This window comes from Labrus mixtus, chromosome 23, assembly GCF_963584025.1.
Source record: "Labrus mixtus chromosome 23, fLabMix1.1, whole genome shotgun sequence".
Lineage (NCBI taxonomy): Eukaryota > Metazoa > Chordata > Actinopteri > Labriformes > Labridae > Labrus > Labrus mixtus.
Window position 1 is genome coordinate 4,865,277 of NC_083634.1, and position 17,957 is coordinate 4,883,233.

Consider the following 17,957-nt stretch of genomic DNA (forward strand, 5'->3'; position numbering starts at 1 on the left):
GTGTTGACATCAAATTTGAGTTGGTCGTCCAAAAATGTGCCCAAGTATTTGTATGACCTTACAATCTCCACAATATCTCCTCTTAAGGAAACATGCTATGTTGAAGTGCTGGCTTCTCTGACAACAACGCAGCAGCCAGTATGTCCTCTATCAAAGTTTTGATGGACTGTATATGTTTTAACCAGAAGATTACCGACCCTATTATTTCTGTGTGCGTGCACTAAAACTTAATTCCACTCCTTCATAAATCAGCGCCCAAGTTGGGCCAATCAAAGCAAAACAGCCCGGACATGCCCCTTGTTTCTTGCTCTCTTACCTGTGTAACACATAACATAATATCCCAGAGAGCAGAAGTCATCGAACAATGTTCCACTATCTCCAGTTTGAGCACAGAATTGACCTCCGTGAAAGTCAGGTTCTTTTCCAGGGTGCCAGTTCCTATAATCAGCCCCACTCTCTGTGTAGCCGTCTGACCATTTCCACTCGATTTTACTGTACAGGCCGATCCAGACAAAATGTTCATCAAGCAGAGATGGAACTGTGGAGAGAAGTTGATCCATTTCTTCAATGTTTTCAACAGTGGCAAGGTCTGTGTACGTCTCTCTGCAGTAGGTCTGAGCTTCAGTCCAAGTCATAGGCTCAGCTACATAGTGGTACTGAGAGGGAAGGCATGAGGAGATGTTCCAGCCTGTGAGGAGAACACACATACAGTAAAGAGTAAATAGACAGATATAAAGCTGCTTTACCACAACTATAAATGTGCAAAGTTTCTCTGTTTATGTGGAGATAAAGTTGTCAAACTAAAATAATATGTACACTGGCTTCTTGTAGCCAACATTTATAGTTAAAAAAAATGAAACCACATCTGGCAAGTAAAGCCACTCAGTGATTTATTTATATTGCTTTTTGTTGAATTTTTAAGGTTAACATTTTTTTCAGACCAACCAATATAATCATAAAGACAACCCCTTAAAACACTTAATTACTGAAGACATTGTGGATTGTAACAAAATAAGCAGTTATAATTAAACAGAGTTTACTGACCTGAGAGACACAAGAGACCCAGCCAGAACTTCTCCATCGTGGTGCTCTGTGAACTGAATATGACAACAGTCTGATGAGATCTGTAAATGTGATACACAAACGAACCAATGGCCTGACCAATTATTCTGTTTATGGATTTAATCTTTTCTCTTATTTGTTTTATTCTCACATTTCATTTTGTTGGGGTTTCATGTTTCTTTGTGGGTACTCTTCTTCTTTAATATGGATTTTATTTTCATTTCTTTCTCTACCTTGGTTTTATAGCACTTTGGTCAAGTTGAGAATTTTGTAAATGTGCTTTATTAACAAACTTGACATGTGTCGTCCTCTCTCACTCACTCATACATAACAGACGGTCACCATGGTTACTCATGCTCACCTGCCTGTTGCACACTGAAGGAGAGGAGAAAGAGCTGCTGACTGACATCACTTCAAGCAGCATGCATGGGAATCATTACAGGGAAATCATTTATTGTACTGTTCAAAATATATATATTTTTAACAACCGAGGTCCGGACCTCGCTTATATGATCAACTCCCTCCGTTTCATAATGTTGTAGGCCTATATCCTAGGATTTCTCTTCACAACAGGTGAGCTTAAGGTGGAGAGGCTTGTTAGTAACTTCTAAAAACCCAGAGAGAGAGAGAGAGAGAGCAGAAAAACACAGGCAGCAACATTTTAAACAACGCGTTAATATCTCCCATCACTGACTGTCTGTCTGAGCTCCGCTCTGTCTGACTCTCAGCAGACTGATAACATCTCTCGGGCTTGTTGAAAGAGTTTGTTGTGTCGTTATCCGAGATGCAAACCATAACTGTGTAAACGATGTAGATTAGGTAACTGTTTCTCACGCAGTGATGGTTTGGAAAAATTTGAAAACAAAGGGGAGGGGGAGACATGTCTGTGTGGGAGTATAAACTGCAGCATGATAGAATAAACACATTAACCCTGGTTCTACGATCTCTCTGGCAGATCGTCAACACATTACAATCCTTCACGATCTAAGATCTTCTTAGATCTTCTTGCACTCCACTATAAGCAAGACTGTTAAAATGAAAAGTTTGTCAGCTATTTGTACCCTGTTGCTGTTCTGTTTGACCTCTGCCAAATAAATCCAAAATAACCAACAGTCTGTTTTACGGTTTCATCGTTAAACATTTACAGAAGAAACACCCCCCACCTAACACTGAACCAACGATATGCTCAATTTGTCATTAACAGAAAGGTAGAAAAACTATCAGTAGACTAAAATGGAGTAAAATATAAAGTACATTTTTTATTAATGTTATATGAATCATTAAACGGGAGCTGTTCTAAAACTTTTTCTTAATGATAACTGACCCAACATCGTGCCTTTTAAATGTTTCCTGGTTTCATAAATAGACTGGAGCATCTCAAGTCCATTGTTTTATGATTACAGCATAATTTAGTCATTTCTCCAATAAAGCCTTCTAGTGGGACTTACAGTTATAGATTCATTTTTTGTTCTACCAAGTGATTGAATTAAAGAAAGACACCAAATTATGGCACATGTCCACTTTGGTCTCTCTGATAACACTTCCATTGGCTACATACTAAATAGCTCAATAAACAAATATTGTACAAAGGCACTTTGAGAGGGAGGGTACCAATGGTGGCATGCTCAGGGTCTGAAGACCATAGCTGAAGTCATCAGTGGAAGAGTAGAGTGGATGAAAAGGCCCCTATTCTCTAAGACCCACAGGAGAGCCGCCAAATCCAGCTCAAAGAACACCTGTAGGCAAGCTGACCTCAGCAAGAGACTGGAAACTGTTGTTGGACCTTAAACCACAGCAGAGGTTCCCCAGCCATATCACAACCAGAACCTTGCAACCAGGACATAGTCCTTGTATCAGAGTCCACCAAGCAAGCTGTGCTGCTGGAGCTCACAGTCCTGTGGGTAGATTGCTTGGAAGAGGCATTTGAACATGATGGAGGTGGTTGGCTCTCTGGCCAGAGCCTACCTGCTGGGGCATTAAAAGAGGAAGCAGAGAGCCATAGGCACTACGACCAATGAGGAAGAGAAGGCCTCAAGAGGAGAGCCATGAGACAGTAGCTAGCCGGGGTCTGATCAACCTCACTTGGGTCAGACCTCAATGATGGTGTATGATGCTGAAAGACCTGAGACACCTGATTACCACCTCAAATGTTATGAAATCACTGGAAAGACTCATAACAGAGGAGCTACGCACGGAGGTGGAGCCATCCCTGGACCCCTACCAATTCGCTTACACAAAAAACCGTAGCACAAGTGACGCCATCTCAACAATAATGCATCTTGTCCTGAAGCACCTCGAAAGCCCTGCTGCATATGCCAGAATGCTTTTCATTGATTTTAGCTCAGCTTTTAACTCAATCCAGCCTTCTTCTTCTTCTTAAAAAACTAGTTGAGCTAGATGTGAACCCTTTTTTAATCAAGTTGTACTACTCCTTTCTTTCAAACAGGCCACAACAAGTGAGATTTAATTCTGTTGTCTCCGTAAGATTCAAGATTCAAGATTTTTATTTGTCACATGCTCATACAGATGTGCAGTGAAATGTAAGGACTGTTCCGCAAGGCCATGCAATAAACACTCAAATTATTAATACACATATATACAGTAAATTAGAATATAATGTAAAAAATAAAAATAAAAAAAGAATTCTTTGAATGTACAAAATATAAAATATAGAGTAATGTAAACAGTGTAAAGTGTCAGTGTGTAAAGTATCCAGGGTCCAGTAAAATAGAATATAATGTAAAAAGTTAAAAAATAATTATTTGAATGTACAAAATATAAAATATAGAGTAATGTAAACAGTGTAAAGTGTCAGTGTGTAAAGTGTCCAGGGTCCAGTAAAATAGAATATAATGTAAAAATTAAAAAATAATTATTTGAATGTACAAAATATAAAATATAGAATATGTAAACAGGGTAAAGTGTCCAGGGTGTCAAAGTGCAATGTGCAGATTGGAATGTGTGGTGTGTGTGCATCATGTAGTCACAGTTCTGTTTTGTTTTTAACTGAGGAGAGTGGAGTTAACAGTCCGGACAGCCTGAGGAAAGAAGCTCTTCCTGAGTCTTTCTGTGTTCGCCTTGATGTGTCAAAGGCGCCTGCCAGAGGGTAGCCACGTAAACAGTCCGTTACCTGGGTGGTGGGGATCACTCATGATCCTCTTTGCCCTGGCTGTGCTCCTTCTTGTGAAGATGTCCTGGAGGGTGGGGAGTGTTGTACCCATGGTACGCTCTGCTGACTTCAGCACCCTCTGCAGGGCTCTTCGGTCACGCACAGTGCTGTTCCCGTACCACTGGGTGATGTTTCCAGTCAGCACACTCTCCACTGCTCCGGAATAAAAAGTCTTCAGGACCTTCAGAGAGACTTTGAATTTCCTTAGCTGTCTGAGGTGATAGAGGCGCTGCCTCGCCCTCTTCACCTGACTGTCTATGTGGGCTGTCCATGTTAAATCCTCAGAGATGTGCACCCCCAGGTACTTGAAGCTGCACACCCTCTCCACCAGCGTCCCATCAATTCTCAGTGGGGTGTAATCCCTCTGCAATCCTCTCCTGAAGTCCACAATCAGCTCCTTGGTTTTGCTGACGTTCAGGAGCAGGTTGTTGTCCTGGCACCACTGTGTCAGGTTTCCAACCTCCCCTGTATACGCCTGCTCATCATTGTTGCTGATGCGACCAACAACCACTGTGTCATCTGCAAATTTCACGATGATGTTGGAGCTGCTTGTGGCCACACAGTCATGTGTGTACAGGGTGAAGAGCAGGGGGCTGAGGACACAGCCCTGTGGTGCTCCGGTGTTGAGGGTGCAGGGGCTGGAGGTGTGTCTGCCCACTCTGACCACCTGGGATCTGTTCGTCAGGAAGTCCAGGATCCAAGCACACAGGGAGGTGTTAAGTCCGAGGTTGATCAGCTTGGAATGGAGGGGACTATGGTGTTGAAAGCTGAACTAAAATCAATGAACAGCAGTCTCACATAGTCCCCCTTCCTTCTGTCCAGATGGGTGAGGGTGGTGTGCAGTACCTGGGAGACAGCATCATCTGTGGATCTGTTCAGTCTGTATGCGAACTGAAGTGGATCCAGAGACTCAGGGAGCAAGGAGCAGATTTGCATCTTGATGAGTCTCTCAAAGCACTTCATCACTTCTGAGGTGAGTGCTACTGGGCGATAGTCATTAAGGCAAGCTGGAGAGGCATTCTTCGGGGACTGTCTACAGGGACAATAATGGCTTTTTTCAGGCATGTGGGGACCACAGACTGACTCAGGGAGAGGTTGAAGATGGTGGTAAACACTGGAGCTAACAGGTCAGCACAGGACTTCAGCACTCTGCCAGAAATACCATCTGGCCCGACAGCCTTCCTGGTGTTTACCTTTCTCAGTATCCTCCTCACGTCGTGCTCTGACACAGTGAGCGGGTGCAAGTGTGCCGCTCCGGCCTCGGAGATCCTGCTGGCTGCATCAATTGGCATGCTAACGTTAGCAGTGCTAGCGCTAGCCTCGAATCGCGCATAAAAGTCATTCAGTTCGTCAGCCAGAGCAGCGTCTGCACTCACCGAGACATGGGCTCTTTTCCTGTAGTCAGTAATTGTCTGCAGTCCTTGCCACAAGCTCCTTGAATCACGCTGCTGGAACTGTGACTTTTCTCAAAATCTGTGTGAGCATGCTGTACATGTAAGGGCACGGCATCTGTGTCCTGGATGTCCAAATTATGAATTTGTTTTTCCAACATTGCTCACCTCAAAGTCAAATTTGGACGTACATTTATAAACATCCTGCCAGATAACTCTATGCTTACCCTAGAGTTCGTTTGAATATTCAAAAACAATGACTGGACTGGTTGTCATTTGTTGTGTTGTGATAAATTTGGTTTATCCATCAGCCTTATGAGGACAGAAAAGTAAAAATTAAATTTAAAAAAGTACAGACAGCATCATGTGTTGAAGTTATTTTACACCCTGTCAATAACTGTCCCTTTAAAAGGCAGGAAGAAACAGAGTGGAATTCAAATTTTGATATTGCATTGATATTTGATATTGTTACAGACCTTTGGACTGTCTCATTAACAGAGAGGAGGAGCTGGATGTAAGGTTCCCTAGAATTGCTTAATGTTCTCAATGATATTAGTGGAGATAGTTTTCTGTGCCACCTACAGTCAACAGAGCACCACCATGATGGGGAGGACCTTGCTGGGGGTCTTGTGTCTCTCAGGTGAGAAAATTCTCTATTGTTAATTTCTCATGATACCCACTATTTTAAGATTGGTCACATTTTATCCTTAAAAAATATGGGTTAGTTTGAAAATGAATTATTTGAATGTATGGATTTTAGTGCCATGTTCAAGGACTTCCACTTATTAGGCAGGCAATTGTCCAGATTCTGAAATAAGTAGAGGGCCATTTAAACAACAAAAAATGTATGTGAATGAGAAAGATGAAAAATGTATACGATCCACTATCACTGGAGAAAATCGTCTGTGTTCTCCTCACAGGCTGGAACATCTCCTCATGCCTTTCTCTTCAGTACCACTACGTAGCAGATCCTAAGAACTGGACTGAAGCTCAGACCTACTGCAGAGAGAAGTACACAGACCTGGCCACTGTTGAAACCCCAGAAGAAATGAAACAACTGAACAAGACTGTTTTATCTTCTGGCATTAACTTAGAGGTCTGGATCGGTGTGTACAGAAAACTCTGGAAGTGGCCAGACAACTACACAAACAGTGGAGCTGAATATAGGAACTGGAGAAATAATAATCGGATTATTAATTACGATTTTAAATGCTACGTCCTTTTTCACAATGGGGAATGGTATGGACATGACTGCATTAATGCTGAATCATTCATTTGCTACAGAGGTAAGGATAATGCAAGATATAGCTCTATAAAGTTATTTAAAGTTTTTTGTGGAAAATATTATTCTCTTTTTTTACTCTCTCTAACTGCAGGATCACAACAGAATCCTGAATTTGTTTATGTCAGTGTTAAAAAGAATTGGTCCAGTGCTCAGAGGTTCTGCAGGGAGAACTTCATAGACCTGGCCACTGTGAAGAACCATAGTGAGAACCAGAACATCCAGAGCTTGGTTCCTGAATACACTTATTCATGGATTGGATTGTACTGGGATCCTGACACTTACTGGTCTGATGGGAGTGGCTCATCGTTCAGGTGGTTCAGTTATGGATATGGATACACATTACACCCCATGAGTGAAGTATGTGGAGCAGCAGATTTGGAGAATTCAGGAAGATGGTGGTTATTAAACTGTGAAACTAAATGTCCATTTGTGTGCTACAGCGTCCGTTCATCTGGTGAGTGAAACTGACCTTCAGTGGAGGAGTGAGATTTAAGCATTTCATGAGAATAACCAATTAAATTAATTAAACTGTACTGACATGTCCAATATGTAAGATATTTACTGAATTAAATTAAAAAGTGACCTTGTTATATTTTCAGACATTAAGGAAACATGTTATGTTGAAGTGCTGTCCTCCTTCTAACTTTAGATTCTGGTCCTGACTGCTCTGAATTTGTATGGACCAGAGAAGTAGGCAGTTTTCAGGCACCCCCACACGGCCGTTTTGCCACTCACCCCACAGTTAGCAGGCAAAGAGCAAACCAACAGGTTAGACAGCTCTCCCTGAATGTAGTTATGAATTTGAACTGCAGTACCCATTTTAAACACTAGGTGTCAGAGTTACACATTGCTCGTTAGATCCTACCGATTGTCTTTATAATTACTGGTGTCAAACTGTAAAGAAATGTATTTATTTCTCAGGGATACAAGCAGAAAAAAAATACAAACATACATAGAAAACAAGTTACAGAGGAGCTCCACACATTTGCCCCCGTGACTTTAAAAGGTGTTTTCAATTCATGAGATAAAACGATACCGTTTCTTTTATGCAGGCCCCTGTTTTAGCTAGTCAAGCTAATATAACACATCATGAGGGTGACGTTTTTCTTCTCTGTTCATGTGCAGTAGTAAAGAGGCAGGTGATAAAGCTGAGGATGAAGCCAGAGAACTCCTCTATGGATCTAAATGACCCTGCTGTCAAAGCAGACATCCTGAACGAGGTGAGTCCTCAAAGACATTTAGACATTTGAATTTCAGGTGTTTCTTCAAACTTTGTGCATTTTTTAGTTTAAGTCTTATTCATTTGAATATTTTGTTAGTTTGACGTTTGTATCTTGTTAACCTGTAGGTACGAGGTCAAACTAATACTACATTCCAACTAGAAAATGCAGATTTAAGTGAATGTTTACAAAGGGTTTCCATTTGTGTATCACAGCTCCAGGACCGGCTGAAGAAGAATGGACTGAGTGGAGTCACCCTGAAGTGGAGAGAGCAGCCTGATGGGAAAGTTTTCCACAAGGAGAGGAAAATGTCTAAGAAGAAGAAAAAAAGAGAAAAGACTGAACTGTGAAAGTGAAATATAGCTGTATAGTCTATCTGTAATTAGAGATGGGACAGATCTGATCTAATATCCCTAACTATAACTCAAGACCTACCTTTTTGGTCTGGCTTTTAACTGAATCTCATGTTATCTCATTTAGTTTTATCTATTAACATATTTTATATGATAGTTTTTCATTATTTTATTGTGTTGCTTTTGGCGTTTTATTTTATAACTTATTACATTTATCTCTAGACTTGTGTGGCACATTGCTGTGCTATAATTGTTTTTAGATTTCTTCATCCGTCTCTATCACTTTTTCTATATTATAGAGCTGCCTCTATTATATCGTTCTCTCCTTGTTTTACATGTCATTATGACGGTTTCTCCTGATGTTTAGAGTCATGTAATTCAAGTTGTTATGGTAATCCTCCAGTCACTACAGGCTTTTTCCTGTTGGAGTTGTGTATTCATGTATTTTTATGTATTTGGATTATCTATCCATAGGTATGTGGACCTTCAATAAGAATGTCTTGCATAGTTTATATTATATATTTTTCCTGGTTTTGTACGACACGACCTGTCAGGTGACCTCAGGGGTTGTATATGTGGTGTGTCTATTCACTTGTTCATGTCTGATGAAGGGCGAGGGCCGAATCATTACATGAGGTGATATTTCCATTAAATTTCATTTCATTAGAGCAGCTTCTGGTGTGCGGACTTAAGTCTTTTTCCTACTTAAATACTCAGATATTGGTGCATTTAGCAAAAATACATCAACTGCACAGTAAACAATAATACAACAGGTCAGCCAATAAGAAGAAAGCACAGCTACAATGCATTTAAAAAAAAACTTTGTAGTATGCAAATAGCAATGCACACAGGCTACAGCCACAGACAGCCTACAACAATGAGGTCTCCAGAGTATGAGAAGCACACAGCTTCAGTTTGAAAGTGCAAAGAAAATATGACACACCTTAAATACGGAAAGAGTAAAACATGTCCGCCAAAAAAAATGATAACGGCACAACTACAATGCAACAACAGAAATTGGAAAGCTCACTGCACACAGCCTCAGTGCATATTATAGCAATAACCTCAGCAGAGAAAGCACAGAGCTGCAGTGCAAAAAAAAAGATGACATCACAAGAATATAAATCCAGAGTGCATTTCACAATGCTTTCCCCAGAACATGACATTATGAGGTTCGACCAGTTGAGAACCACTGCTTTAGAATATATGCAAACAGCATCAGGGCATATTATAAAACTTGGATTATTCAAAAAGCACTGCACAGCCACAGAGAGTTTTAAAATAGTTATTAGAATACTGCTACAGAGCACATCACAATAAAGTCACCACCAGGAATATGAAATGTGCAATCCCCATCAGTTCATATTGCAATAGTGGATATGCAAAAAGCAATGCACATACAACTACAGTGCAAGAGAAATAAACAGATCCTCAATTCACAAGCCATAGTCTCTGTCGGATTGTTCAAGAGCATTTACTCTTCTACACCTTCAGCCGTTGATTTCAAGGTAGAGGATAAGGGCCAAATAAATAATTAGTTTTTTTCACTATGCACTTAGAAAATAAAAGATGAAATTGGAAAACTAAGTCAAAATGTCTAGAAAGACGTCCATATATATAAAACCATTGTTTTAAATCCAATTTCAAGAATAAAGTAAAAATGTTGAGAATTAAGCTGAAATAATTTATTTTTGACTCTTTCTTTTTGAAATCTTGACATTCAAATTTCTTCTCTAAATCTCTACTTTTTTTAAATCAGTATTTCAACTTTACTCTGAAAATTATGTAGACATTTTGACTTTTTTCTCAACATTTGGACCTTTTACTTTAAATTGTATTTTAACTGTATTCCTGACGTTATGACTTTTTTCTTCATACTAAAACTACATGGGGTTAGTTACTTTTTAAAACTGTTCCGTTTTGATGATTTTTTTCGAATTAGAGTTATGAAAAAAATTGCATAATTTGGGGTGTGGCTAACTTAACTGACCTGTGGGCCCATTTTAGCTGTTTGCTAGGACGCTAGGCTTCACTGTAGCTCCTTCCTGTCACTGACATTGATCTGTGTTGGTGTTGTTTATTCATATTGTGAAAGATAAAACGAACTAAACTAAGTGAAGCAGTCTGGCTATCTTCAGGCTCTCTCACTAGAGCTGAGGATACAGTCAAAATGCCTCTATTTCCTCAGTGTAGTGATTGTAGAAGAAGATTGCAAGTGCACTTTGCAAGTCTTATGGCGCCCTAAGTAACAGACAAACATTTTGATTCATCAAAGCACACATGTTGTCTTCCCTTATTGCTTAAATTGTTGGTTTCAGTTTTGAACGTGAGTCTGTAAATAGTAAATGAACTTGAGCTTGTAAAGTCCACTCGAGCGCTTTTACACCGCAGGTCACACCTACACATTCACACACTGATGGTAGAGGCTGCTATGTAAAGAGAACATCAGTAATGACTAATCCCATTCGTACACATTCATATGCCGCTGACGAGGCAGCAAGAGCAACTTGGGGTTAAGTGTCTTGCCCAAGGACACATCAGACATGTTGCTGCAGGAGCTGGGGATCGAACCCCCGGCCTTCCAGTTGATAGACGATCGACTGACCCACCCCTGTACTACACCAGAAGCTTAAAGTCTTGATGTTGAATATGATGATATGCAGACAAATCAAAACCAAAACACATACAAGTTATGGGAGTGATTTATTCCAGTATGCAGGTTGAGTGCACAACGCTCCCTGATGAGGACACACAATTGTTTTAATAGCAAAACTTAACAAATCGAACATACTGCAGGAAAGAAGAACAAAATCAAAACAAAACGGTGTGGTCAAAACTGCTTGATTGGTGCCATCAGCTGTGAAACTCCTTTCCTATTATATTGGAATATCCATCATTCCCACTCCCCCCCTCCCCCCGACACAATGACGACACATCACTAGAAAGCTAAGAACAAGTCGACCATGAGCAGAATATGTACAAAAGATGAAGCGTAAACCAGAACGAGTGAATGTGGTCTGTTTGTATCAAATATAAGACGAACTGAGGGGTGGTGCTTGTGGTATTTGTAGTCTTTAAAGGCCTTTTGTCCAAAGACCTGTCCGTGGAGAGTGTGCGGACTTACTCAGGCATGTGTCTGCAGCTCAGCTTACATCGTTAGTGCAATCACACAACCAATCAAAACATCAGCAAAAAGGCAACAGAAACATTAACCAGTGTTCACACGTGTTGTGAAAAATGACGAGTGTATCAAAAATATCCATATACATAGTTTCCACTGTGTCGTCGTGAGTATCTTTATGAGACAATGAATTAATTTTCAGTTAACGATGAAGATGGAAAAAACTTATCTTACACATGAGATCACACCGAAAGAATCGAAAAAATGCGTACATGTGAAGCAGGCAATGGCGTTGATGAAACTGTAAACAGTGAGAGTTTTTCAAATTCACTCGACTCGGTGAAGGTTCACTCTAAAAAACAAAAAAACAAAAATAATGCTGTGTGTTTTGGTGGAAGTGTAAAACACTCACACATGTCAAAGGGAGTATGTACAAAGTGGAGATTGATCATATTTACACATTTACATACAAACAAACCGAACCTTTAAGGAGACATGATTCAACCGCGGGCTACGCCTAATATAGGCTGATACACTAAAATATCAACTACACCTTCCCTCCATGACAGCGGCCTTTGTCTCCAGGAGTCTCTCTGATCCAGGACAAGTGGGGAGGAGGAGGAGGAGGAGGAGGAAGAGGAGGAAGGGGCGTTCTGTTATTAGAAATAAATAAACTCAACAGGTAATGTTACTGAGCAGATTCAGATCTGCTGTTTTAGGCACCATGGGACGGACAAAAAGGTGGTGCTGATTTGAACCCCCCCCTCCCAACAAACTGCTGTGATCTGATCTTAAAACAAACATACAAGTCTTAAGACTGCTCTGGGACTTTAAGCTTTGTTTTTCTTCCTTGTACCTGTGAGTGGGATTTTACAAAAAAGTGCAACACCGCCCTCTTGTGTTTGCATGCTTGTCATTATGCAAATTCACAAGGGTTTATGCAATCCTACATTCCACAGAGAGCATATTATTGCCTGTGAAGAGAGTCATTGTGGGAATAAAAGAGAGATAAACACAAAAAAGAGCAAGAGTAACAATTTCATCTCTTTGAAATTCATCATATTCACATGGCGGCCATTTCTCAGTGACCTGGAGCTCATTGTGGCTTCAGAAGCTGCTAGTAAAGTTGTCAACATTGTCCGGTACTTTGTGAGACTATGTGTTTGAAAACCATGCAATCTCTCTGTGATTTTAATTATCCGTAGTATCGAGAAGTAAAGAATCTTTCATTTTGTAAACGTCAGATCCTCAATCATATTTTTAACTATGTGAGGAAGAGAGAGACAGCGCTGTCTAGATTGCATACATACATTGGCAACCCTTCAGCACTGAAACGTTGATTTATGTTTTTGTACAGTTTGCATTGTTTTGGTAATTATAAACAAGAAGTAACCCAATATCAGATATCAAGGACTTGTTTTTTTCTCCCTGTGGTATCCCAACAGGTATGATATGGTGCTTACAAATCTGGTATCGTAAAGCAACCCGAGCTGGTTTTACGTTTGAATTCTGTGTTGAAGGTTCCAAGTTTTATAAACATGTCTGAACATTAAAACGTTAGGATTCGACCAATGTCAATCGAAAGCTTCATGGATTAGTACAGAGATAATACATTTTCGTTAGCAATCTGTTCATCTTTATGGATGTAATGTGTTTGGATTCAATCTTTTTCTGGATTTGGATTGTAGGGACTGTTTTGATGCAGCAGGATCGTTGTTGTTGGAATATTATGACCGCAAGAGAAGCTACAGTCGACCTTCAGACGGTAAGACAAATAAATCTTGTTTTCGTTGGTGGTCTGACAGATGCGTAGATTGTGGCTTCTGTGTTGGTTTAGTATTGAAATGGTCACATGGTCCAAGAGAGTCGTAGCTTGCTAGCGTTGTGTAGCATTAGCAGTTATGTAAATTAGGGTGATAACACACTTACAGTCTTCGGGCAAGGCGATATCAAAAAAAGTTTCCACTAATTGAAGATTTTCAATTCAGACAGCTGTGTAATGTAGAGTTCTTCATGGCCTCTTAAGACCTCAAAAGCTGTGTTTTTGTTGTTTTTCTGATAAAACTGTAATGTCAATGTTAACTTCAGTTCATTGATAATGGGAGTAAGTGATTAACTGATATCCAGGTCTTTGCTAATGGTTAACACAGTTACATTTCTGTTTAACTGTGCACACCTTTGAAAGACCACCTCTTAGGCGATGTCGGCTCGCTTGTTTTGTTCCACAACAGAGTGTGATTGCAGTGTTCACATTTGTCCAAACGGACAAAGGAGGAGAAACACCCCCTGTTTCAGAGCTTCTCCAAACCATCCAGCTGTGAAAGCATCCTTATAAACCCTCTGTTTACAGTGTATGACTTTCTCTCTCAAACATGATAGTGGAAAATAATTACAGCATTCAGGCTTCCCCAGATGAGAACGAAGCCAGAGGTAAATTGGTACCCTATGAATATGGTGAATCTCACTTTACAACCTTGGTCACATCACCCTTTATGCTTTGAGAAAATACAGCAGTCCTCTGTGGCTACGGCCTGCCGGCAATGGATGGTCACACCTTCACCTGCAGTGAGTCATGCTTGCTAATTTTGAGTGTTGATAAGTAACAGACAGCGCACACACACTTTTTGTTCTTCAAAAACACAGATAAGTGAGGATTCTCAGTGTGACGTCATTAAAACCTCCGACCTCTAAGGGTGTCAGTGCTCGTCTCCAGGGCTGCTGCAGGAAGTGAAAAAAAAATGTAAAGCAGAGCGCCTCCCATCTCAGATAGAGATGGAGTTGGGGGAAAACCAGGTTCGACATGAAGAAGAAGACAGTCCTTTCTCCAGAGAAATAAAACATAACACCAAAGCTGGAGCAGAAGGGTTGAGGAGGCCGTGGAGCGGAGGTGAAGTGTCCGAAGAAGACGAGGAAAAGACGAAAAAAAAGAGAGAGAGGAGAAAAAAGGAGGAAGGCAGAGTGGAGTCCCTGTGCTCGTTAGCCGGCTAGGCTGAGCTAGCTCGTTAGCGTTGCCATGGCAGCCATCAGCTGGTCAGGTAACTGTGCAGTTCTCTGGAGTTGATGCTCAGGACAACACCTGAGTGGTTGCCTGCCAAAGAGAGGAGAAAGGAGACACCAACTAGGAAATGAGTAATGCTAAAAGAACACACAGTCCATATTAGACACTTTCACGTTTCTGATGTGTTCGACCTTTATCATCAAATCAGAGTGCATCCTAGAGGCTGAACAAATATGAGAAATGCAGCAACTTCCTCATCCATTCAAATCTGAGCTACAGTCCTGAGTGTGGCCAACACATTTTTTAACAGGTAGGTTCCATTTTTCTTTCTCATGCAGTTTAACAAAAAGACCTCAAATACATGTATTGGTTAAAGATCCCATATTCTCCTCATGTTCACCTTTCATGTTGTCAGTCTATGATACCCACAGAGGAGCTTTGCATGACATGCAGCTCAATTAAACTCCTGATTTAAAGGGTACATATTAAGAAAAATCCACTTGTACAGTGTTTCTGAACGTATATTTGAGTGTCTACTGACCCACAAAATGTGAAATAAACCCATCCAGTCCTTTGTTTGTGGTCTGCATAAGTCTTACAACACGGGGCGCTGGTGGCGCATTGGTTAGTGTGCGCACCCCATGTATGGAAGCTGTAATCCTCCAAGTGGGTGGCCCAGGTTCGAATCCGACCTGTGGCTCCTTTCCCGTATATCATTCCCCACTCTCTCTCTCTTCATGACTTCTGACTCTATCCACTGTCCTACCTCTTCAATAAAGACACAAAACGCCCAAAAATAAATCTTAACAAAAAAAAAAAAAGTCTTACAACACAGAGAAAAATGCTCTGCTTCAAATTTGCTCTCCTTGTGATGTCACAGTGGGATTCTGGTATAAAAAAAAACAACTTCCCCTCCTGTGTTGTCTCTGGCGGACATGTTTTTCCCAGGGGGCACGCTGACAAGTTGCCATGGAAGCTCAAAGCTGAACTTGTTGGTACACCGCGCAGAAGAGAGGGGTGAGGGTGAGCTCATTACATTTAAAGAAACACACACACCAAAACGGAGCGTTCTGAGAGAGCTGGTTTATACAGGGTCACAAACCTCCTCTGGTGTTTGATTCATGTTATATTTTGACCAAAGCACAGCACAGATGTTTCATTTAGACCACAGGGGACTGTTTGAAAAGTTGCAAAAGGGGGATAATATGTCCTCTTTAAGCTGTAAGCTTTTTGACCTCTGTCCCCTTTTCTTGGAGATCACTTGATTCCTCAACATTTTTTGACCCAGTGCAGCACTCCCTTCAATGTTATTTCTAAACCTCCTTATTTATCTTATACATGGTGCCAGTTAAAACCCTTGTTTCAGCCTCTGCCTAAAACAGTTTGCTACTGACGTCAAACAAGAGTAGCCAAAAGCAGACAGCGCCCTCTTCTGGTTAAAACAAGTATATCAATATATTTTTTGACTTATCAATTTGAATTGTCCCTAATTTGTATTTTTGATTGTATCATGAGGCATCATTTCATCCCTATCCACAACAGTTAATCAAATAAACATTATATAGTTGATATAGTATATATAGTAATGAAATGACTGATTGTCTTGTATATGATGAACATGAAGCGCCTCGACACCAACACTAAAAAGGCTTTTAGTAATACCAGTAATAATGATTAAAAAGGGGGAAGTCCTCCAGTACCTTGGTGTGTGTTAGCTGCTGGTGTTAGTGGCTCGGGTTTTAGTAGCAGTGGTTAGTGGTAGTCCTTATAAGGGAACGGAAGGCGGGGCTACCTCCTGCGTTACCTAGAGTCTGCGAGTCCAGGTCGTCGTCGATGAACTCCTCGCCCTGGATGATGTGCTGCGTGTCCTCACTGTGGTTGACGGGGCTGGTCATCTCCTGCTCCTTCTCGTTGTGCATCTGGGCGTAGACGTTGCGGTTGCCCGGAAGCTTCCTGAAAAACAGCGGGGGATAGGCGTCCTCAGTCCTAAGCAAAGGACTGTGGGATTTGTTGTTTTTACAGAGGGTGTGACATCACAGCAGGCAGAAGTCACTGCGTTTACATCAACTAAGGGTCAAAGGGCACCGAGGCTGCTGAGAAGCAGGGTTAGCTACTGAGAGGTGAACATGTCTTGCCGCTCCATGCACCGGCTCGCTTCTGACTCTCTCTCTAAGGCTCTGAAGTGCCCTCATTCAGAGTCCCCACGTGTGCCAAGTCTGATCTGATTGGTCGGCCTGTCGGCTCTGCCGTAAATGGTCAGTCGCTCAGCACGGTTCTTGGAAATGTCATGCCCTTTTACCATATTGGGAATGCAGCCACTTTGGCTCAGAGCAGAGCAAAAACATTAGCACCTTAGCACTACTGGGCTACCGCAGGCTACGACATATCGTGGGCGTGCTACAGAAGTTAATGGGCGTGCAACATGAGCTGCTGGGCTTGCCACAACGAGTTACAAATTAAAGTAAAGGATAATCAAGGAACTACTGTACAAACTATTTGACATAGAAACAAACTATTCCATGAAACAGAGATGTTAGAAAATGGCAAAATGTCCATTTTTGGTCAGACCAAATGTTTTTTCGTTTCAGATATAGAGAAGTGTTATTGATGCTAGCCCTGTCTTTGTCCTTCTACGCTCACTACAGTAAATCTCACAGCTCTTTAAAATGACCAGCTCACCTTTTAAACTTGTACAGGATAAAGGATCCGGTGGCGATGAGGCTGATAAGGAAGATGACCGCCCCAGCCCAAACACCCGGACCTCCAGCAGCTCCATGGTAGCCTTTGAATGACAAACAAACAAACACATAAAAACAATTTTAAAAAATGCAGCATGTTTGCAAAAATCAGGACTTTAAAATAATGTATATTCAGGCAAATCAAAGGAGTATAGTGAGGAAGAAGATCTTGATTTTTTTTAAGCTGCAGGAGCGAAGAGGCAGGAGTTGTAGGAAGTCTCCTCATGATCAAGAAAACATCTTAACAAGAGTAAGATTATCAGCACGGCACAGCTTAGCACAGAGAGCTTTAAACTGGAAAGCTTTGGACTCGTTAGGGGAACCAGAGAAGAAAAGAGCTCAGCAATCAAAGGGTAGTGAAGTCAGGTGCACCCAGACAGAAAGCTGCAGGTGTGCAGTTCATGAACGCACCATTCTCTGCCGCTGCAGCTGTGGAGCCGTTAGCAATTAGACCTAGCCCTTGGAAATAAATCAATAACGTGCAATTATCATTTAAAAACACATCAGAATCTGTCGAGTTTAAAAGGAGACATAAGGACGTTATGCGTTTGAGATTACAGTACCTGCGTTCGGGTCTGCTAGCATCACCAGCACTTTGAGACCCTCGCGCACCACGAAGC

At 41.2% G+C, this 17,957-nt stretch overlaps 2 protein-coding genes across 7 annotated transcripts; one reads left to right on the plus strand and one right to left on the minus strand.

The window, feature by feature from the left end:
- The first annotated feature begins 6,129 nt into the window (after positions 1 to 6,129).
- LOC132958414 (secretory phospholipase A2 receptor-like) lies at positions 6,130 to 9,151 on the plus strand. 3 transcript variants are annotated; one of them, XR_009666774.1, is made up of 6 exons: positions 6,130 to 6,262; positions 6,543 to 6,908; positions 6,999 to 7,361; positions 7,557 to 7,675; positions 8,033 to 8,127; positions 8,343 to 9,151. XR_009666774.1 is itself a non-coding variant. In XM_061031227.1 (5 exons), the coding sequence occupies exons 1-5, from the start codon at positions 6,160 to 6,162 to the stop codon at positions 8,475 to 8,477; spliced, it is 1,062 nt and encodes a 353-aa protein (XP_060887210.1). In that variant the 5' UTR covers positions 6,130 to 6,159; the 3' UTR covers positions 8,478 to 9,151. The 3 variants fall into 3 exon arrangements, 1 of the variants encoding a protein (XP_060887210.1); XR_009666773.1 differs by having other exon boundaries at positions 7,557 to 8,127; XM_061031227.1 differs by lacking the exon at positions 7,557 to 7,675.
- A 2,015-nt stretch (positions 9,152 to 11,166) lies between these two features.
- On the minus strand, positions 11,167 to 17,935 carry LOC132958418 (VPS10 domain-containing receptor SorCS2-like). Of its 4 annotated transcripts, none has more exons than XM_061031234.1 (4): positions 17,901 to 17,935; positions 17,279 to 17,381; positions 16,392 to 16,552; positions 11,167 to 14,689 (listed from the first exon to the last, which is right to left on the minus strand). In XM_061031234.1, exons 1-4 carry the CDS (start codon positions 17,920 to 17,922, stop codon positions 14,625 to 14,627), a joined length of 351 nt encoding a protein of 116 aa, XP_060887217.1. In that variant the 5' UTR covers positions 17,923 to 17,935; the 3' UTR covers positions 11,167 to 14,624. The 4 variants fall into 4 exon arrangements, with proteins under 4 accessions (XP_060887217.1, XP_060887215.1, XP_060887213.1 ...); XM_061031232.1 differs by having other exon boundaries at positions 16,404 to 16,597; XM_061031230.1 differs by having other exon boundaries at positions 16,392 to 16,597.
- Positions 17,936 to 17,957: the final 22 nt, after the last annotated feature.

What these genes read in the sequence shown, in the direction of transcription:
- LOC132958414 (XM_061031227.1), top strand. Translation starts at nt 6,160, where the DNA reads ATGTTCTCAATGATATTAGTGGAGATAGTTTTCTGTGCCACCTACAGT. An exon ending in GGGGGTCTTGTGTCTCTCAG is followed by an intron (nt 6,263 to 6,542) that starts GTGAGAAAATTC and finishes TTCTCCTCACAG; the next exon opens with GCTGGAACATCTCCTCATGC. An exon ending in CTACAGCGTCCGTTCATCTG is followed by an intron (nt 7,362 to 8,032) that starts GTGAGTGAAACT and finishes GTTCATGTGCAG; the next exon opens with TAGTAAAGAGGCAGGTGATA.
- LOC132958418 (XM_061031230.1), bottom strand. Translation starts at nt 17,922, where the DNA reads ATGCTAGCAGACCCGAACGCAG. An exon ending in GCTAGCAGACCCGAACGCAG is followed by an intron (nt 17,382 to 17,900) that starts GTACTGTAATCT and finishes TGTCATTCAAAG; the next exon opens with GCTACCATGGAGCTGCTGGA. An exon ending in ATCCTGTACAAGTTTAAAAG is followed by an intron (nt 16,598 to 17,278) that starts GTGAGCTGGTCA and finishes CAAATCCCACAG; the next exon opens with TCCTTTGCTTAGGACTGAGG.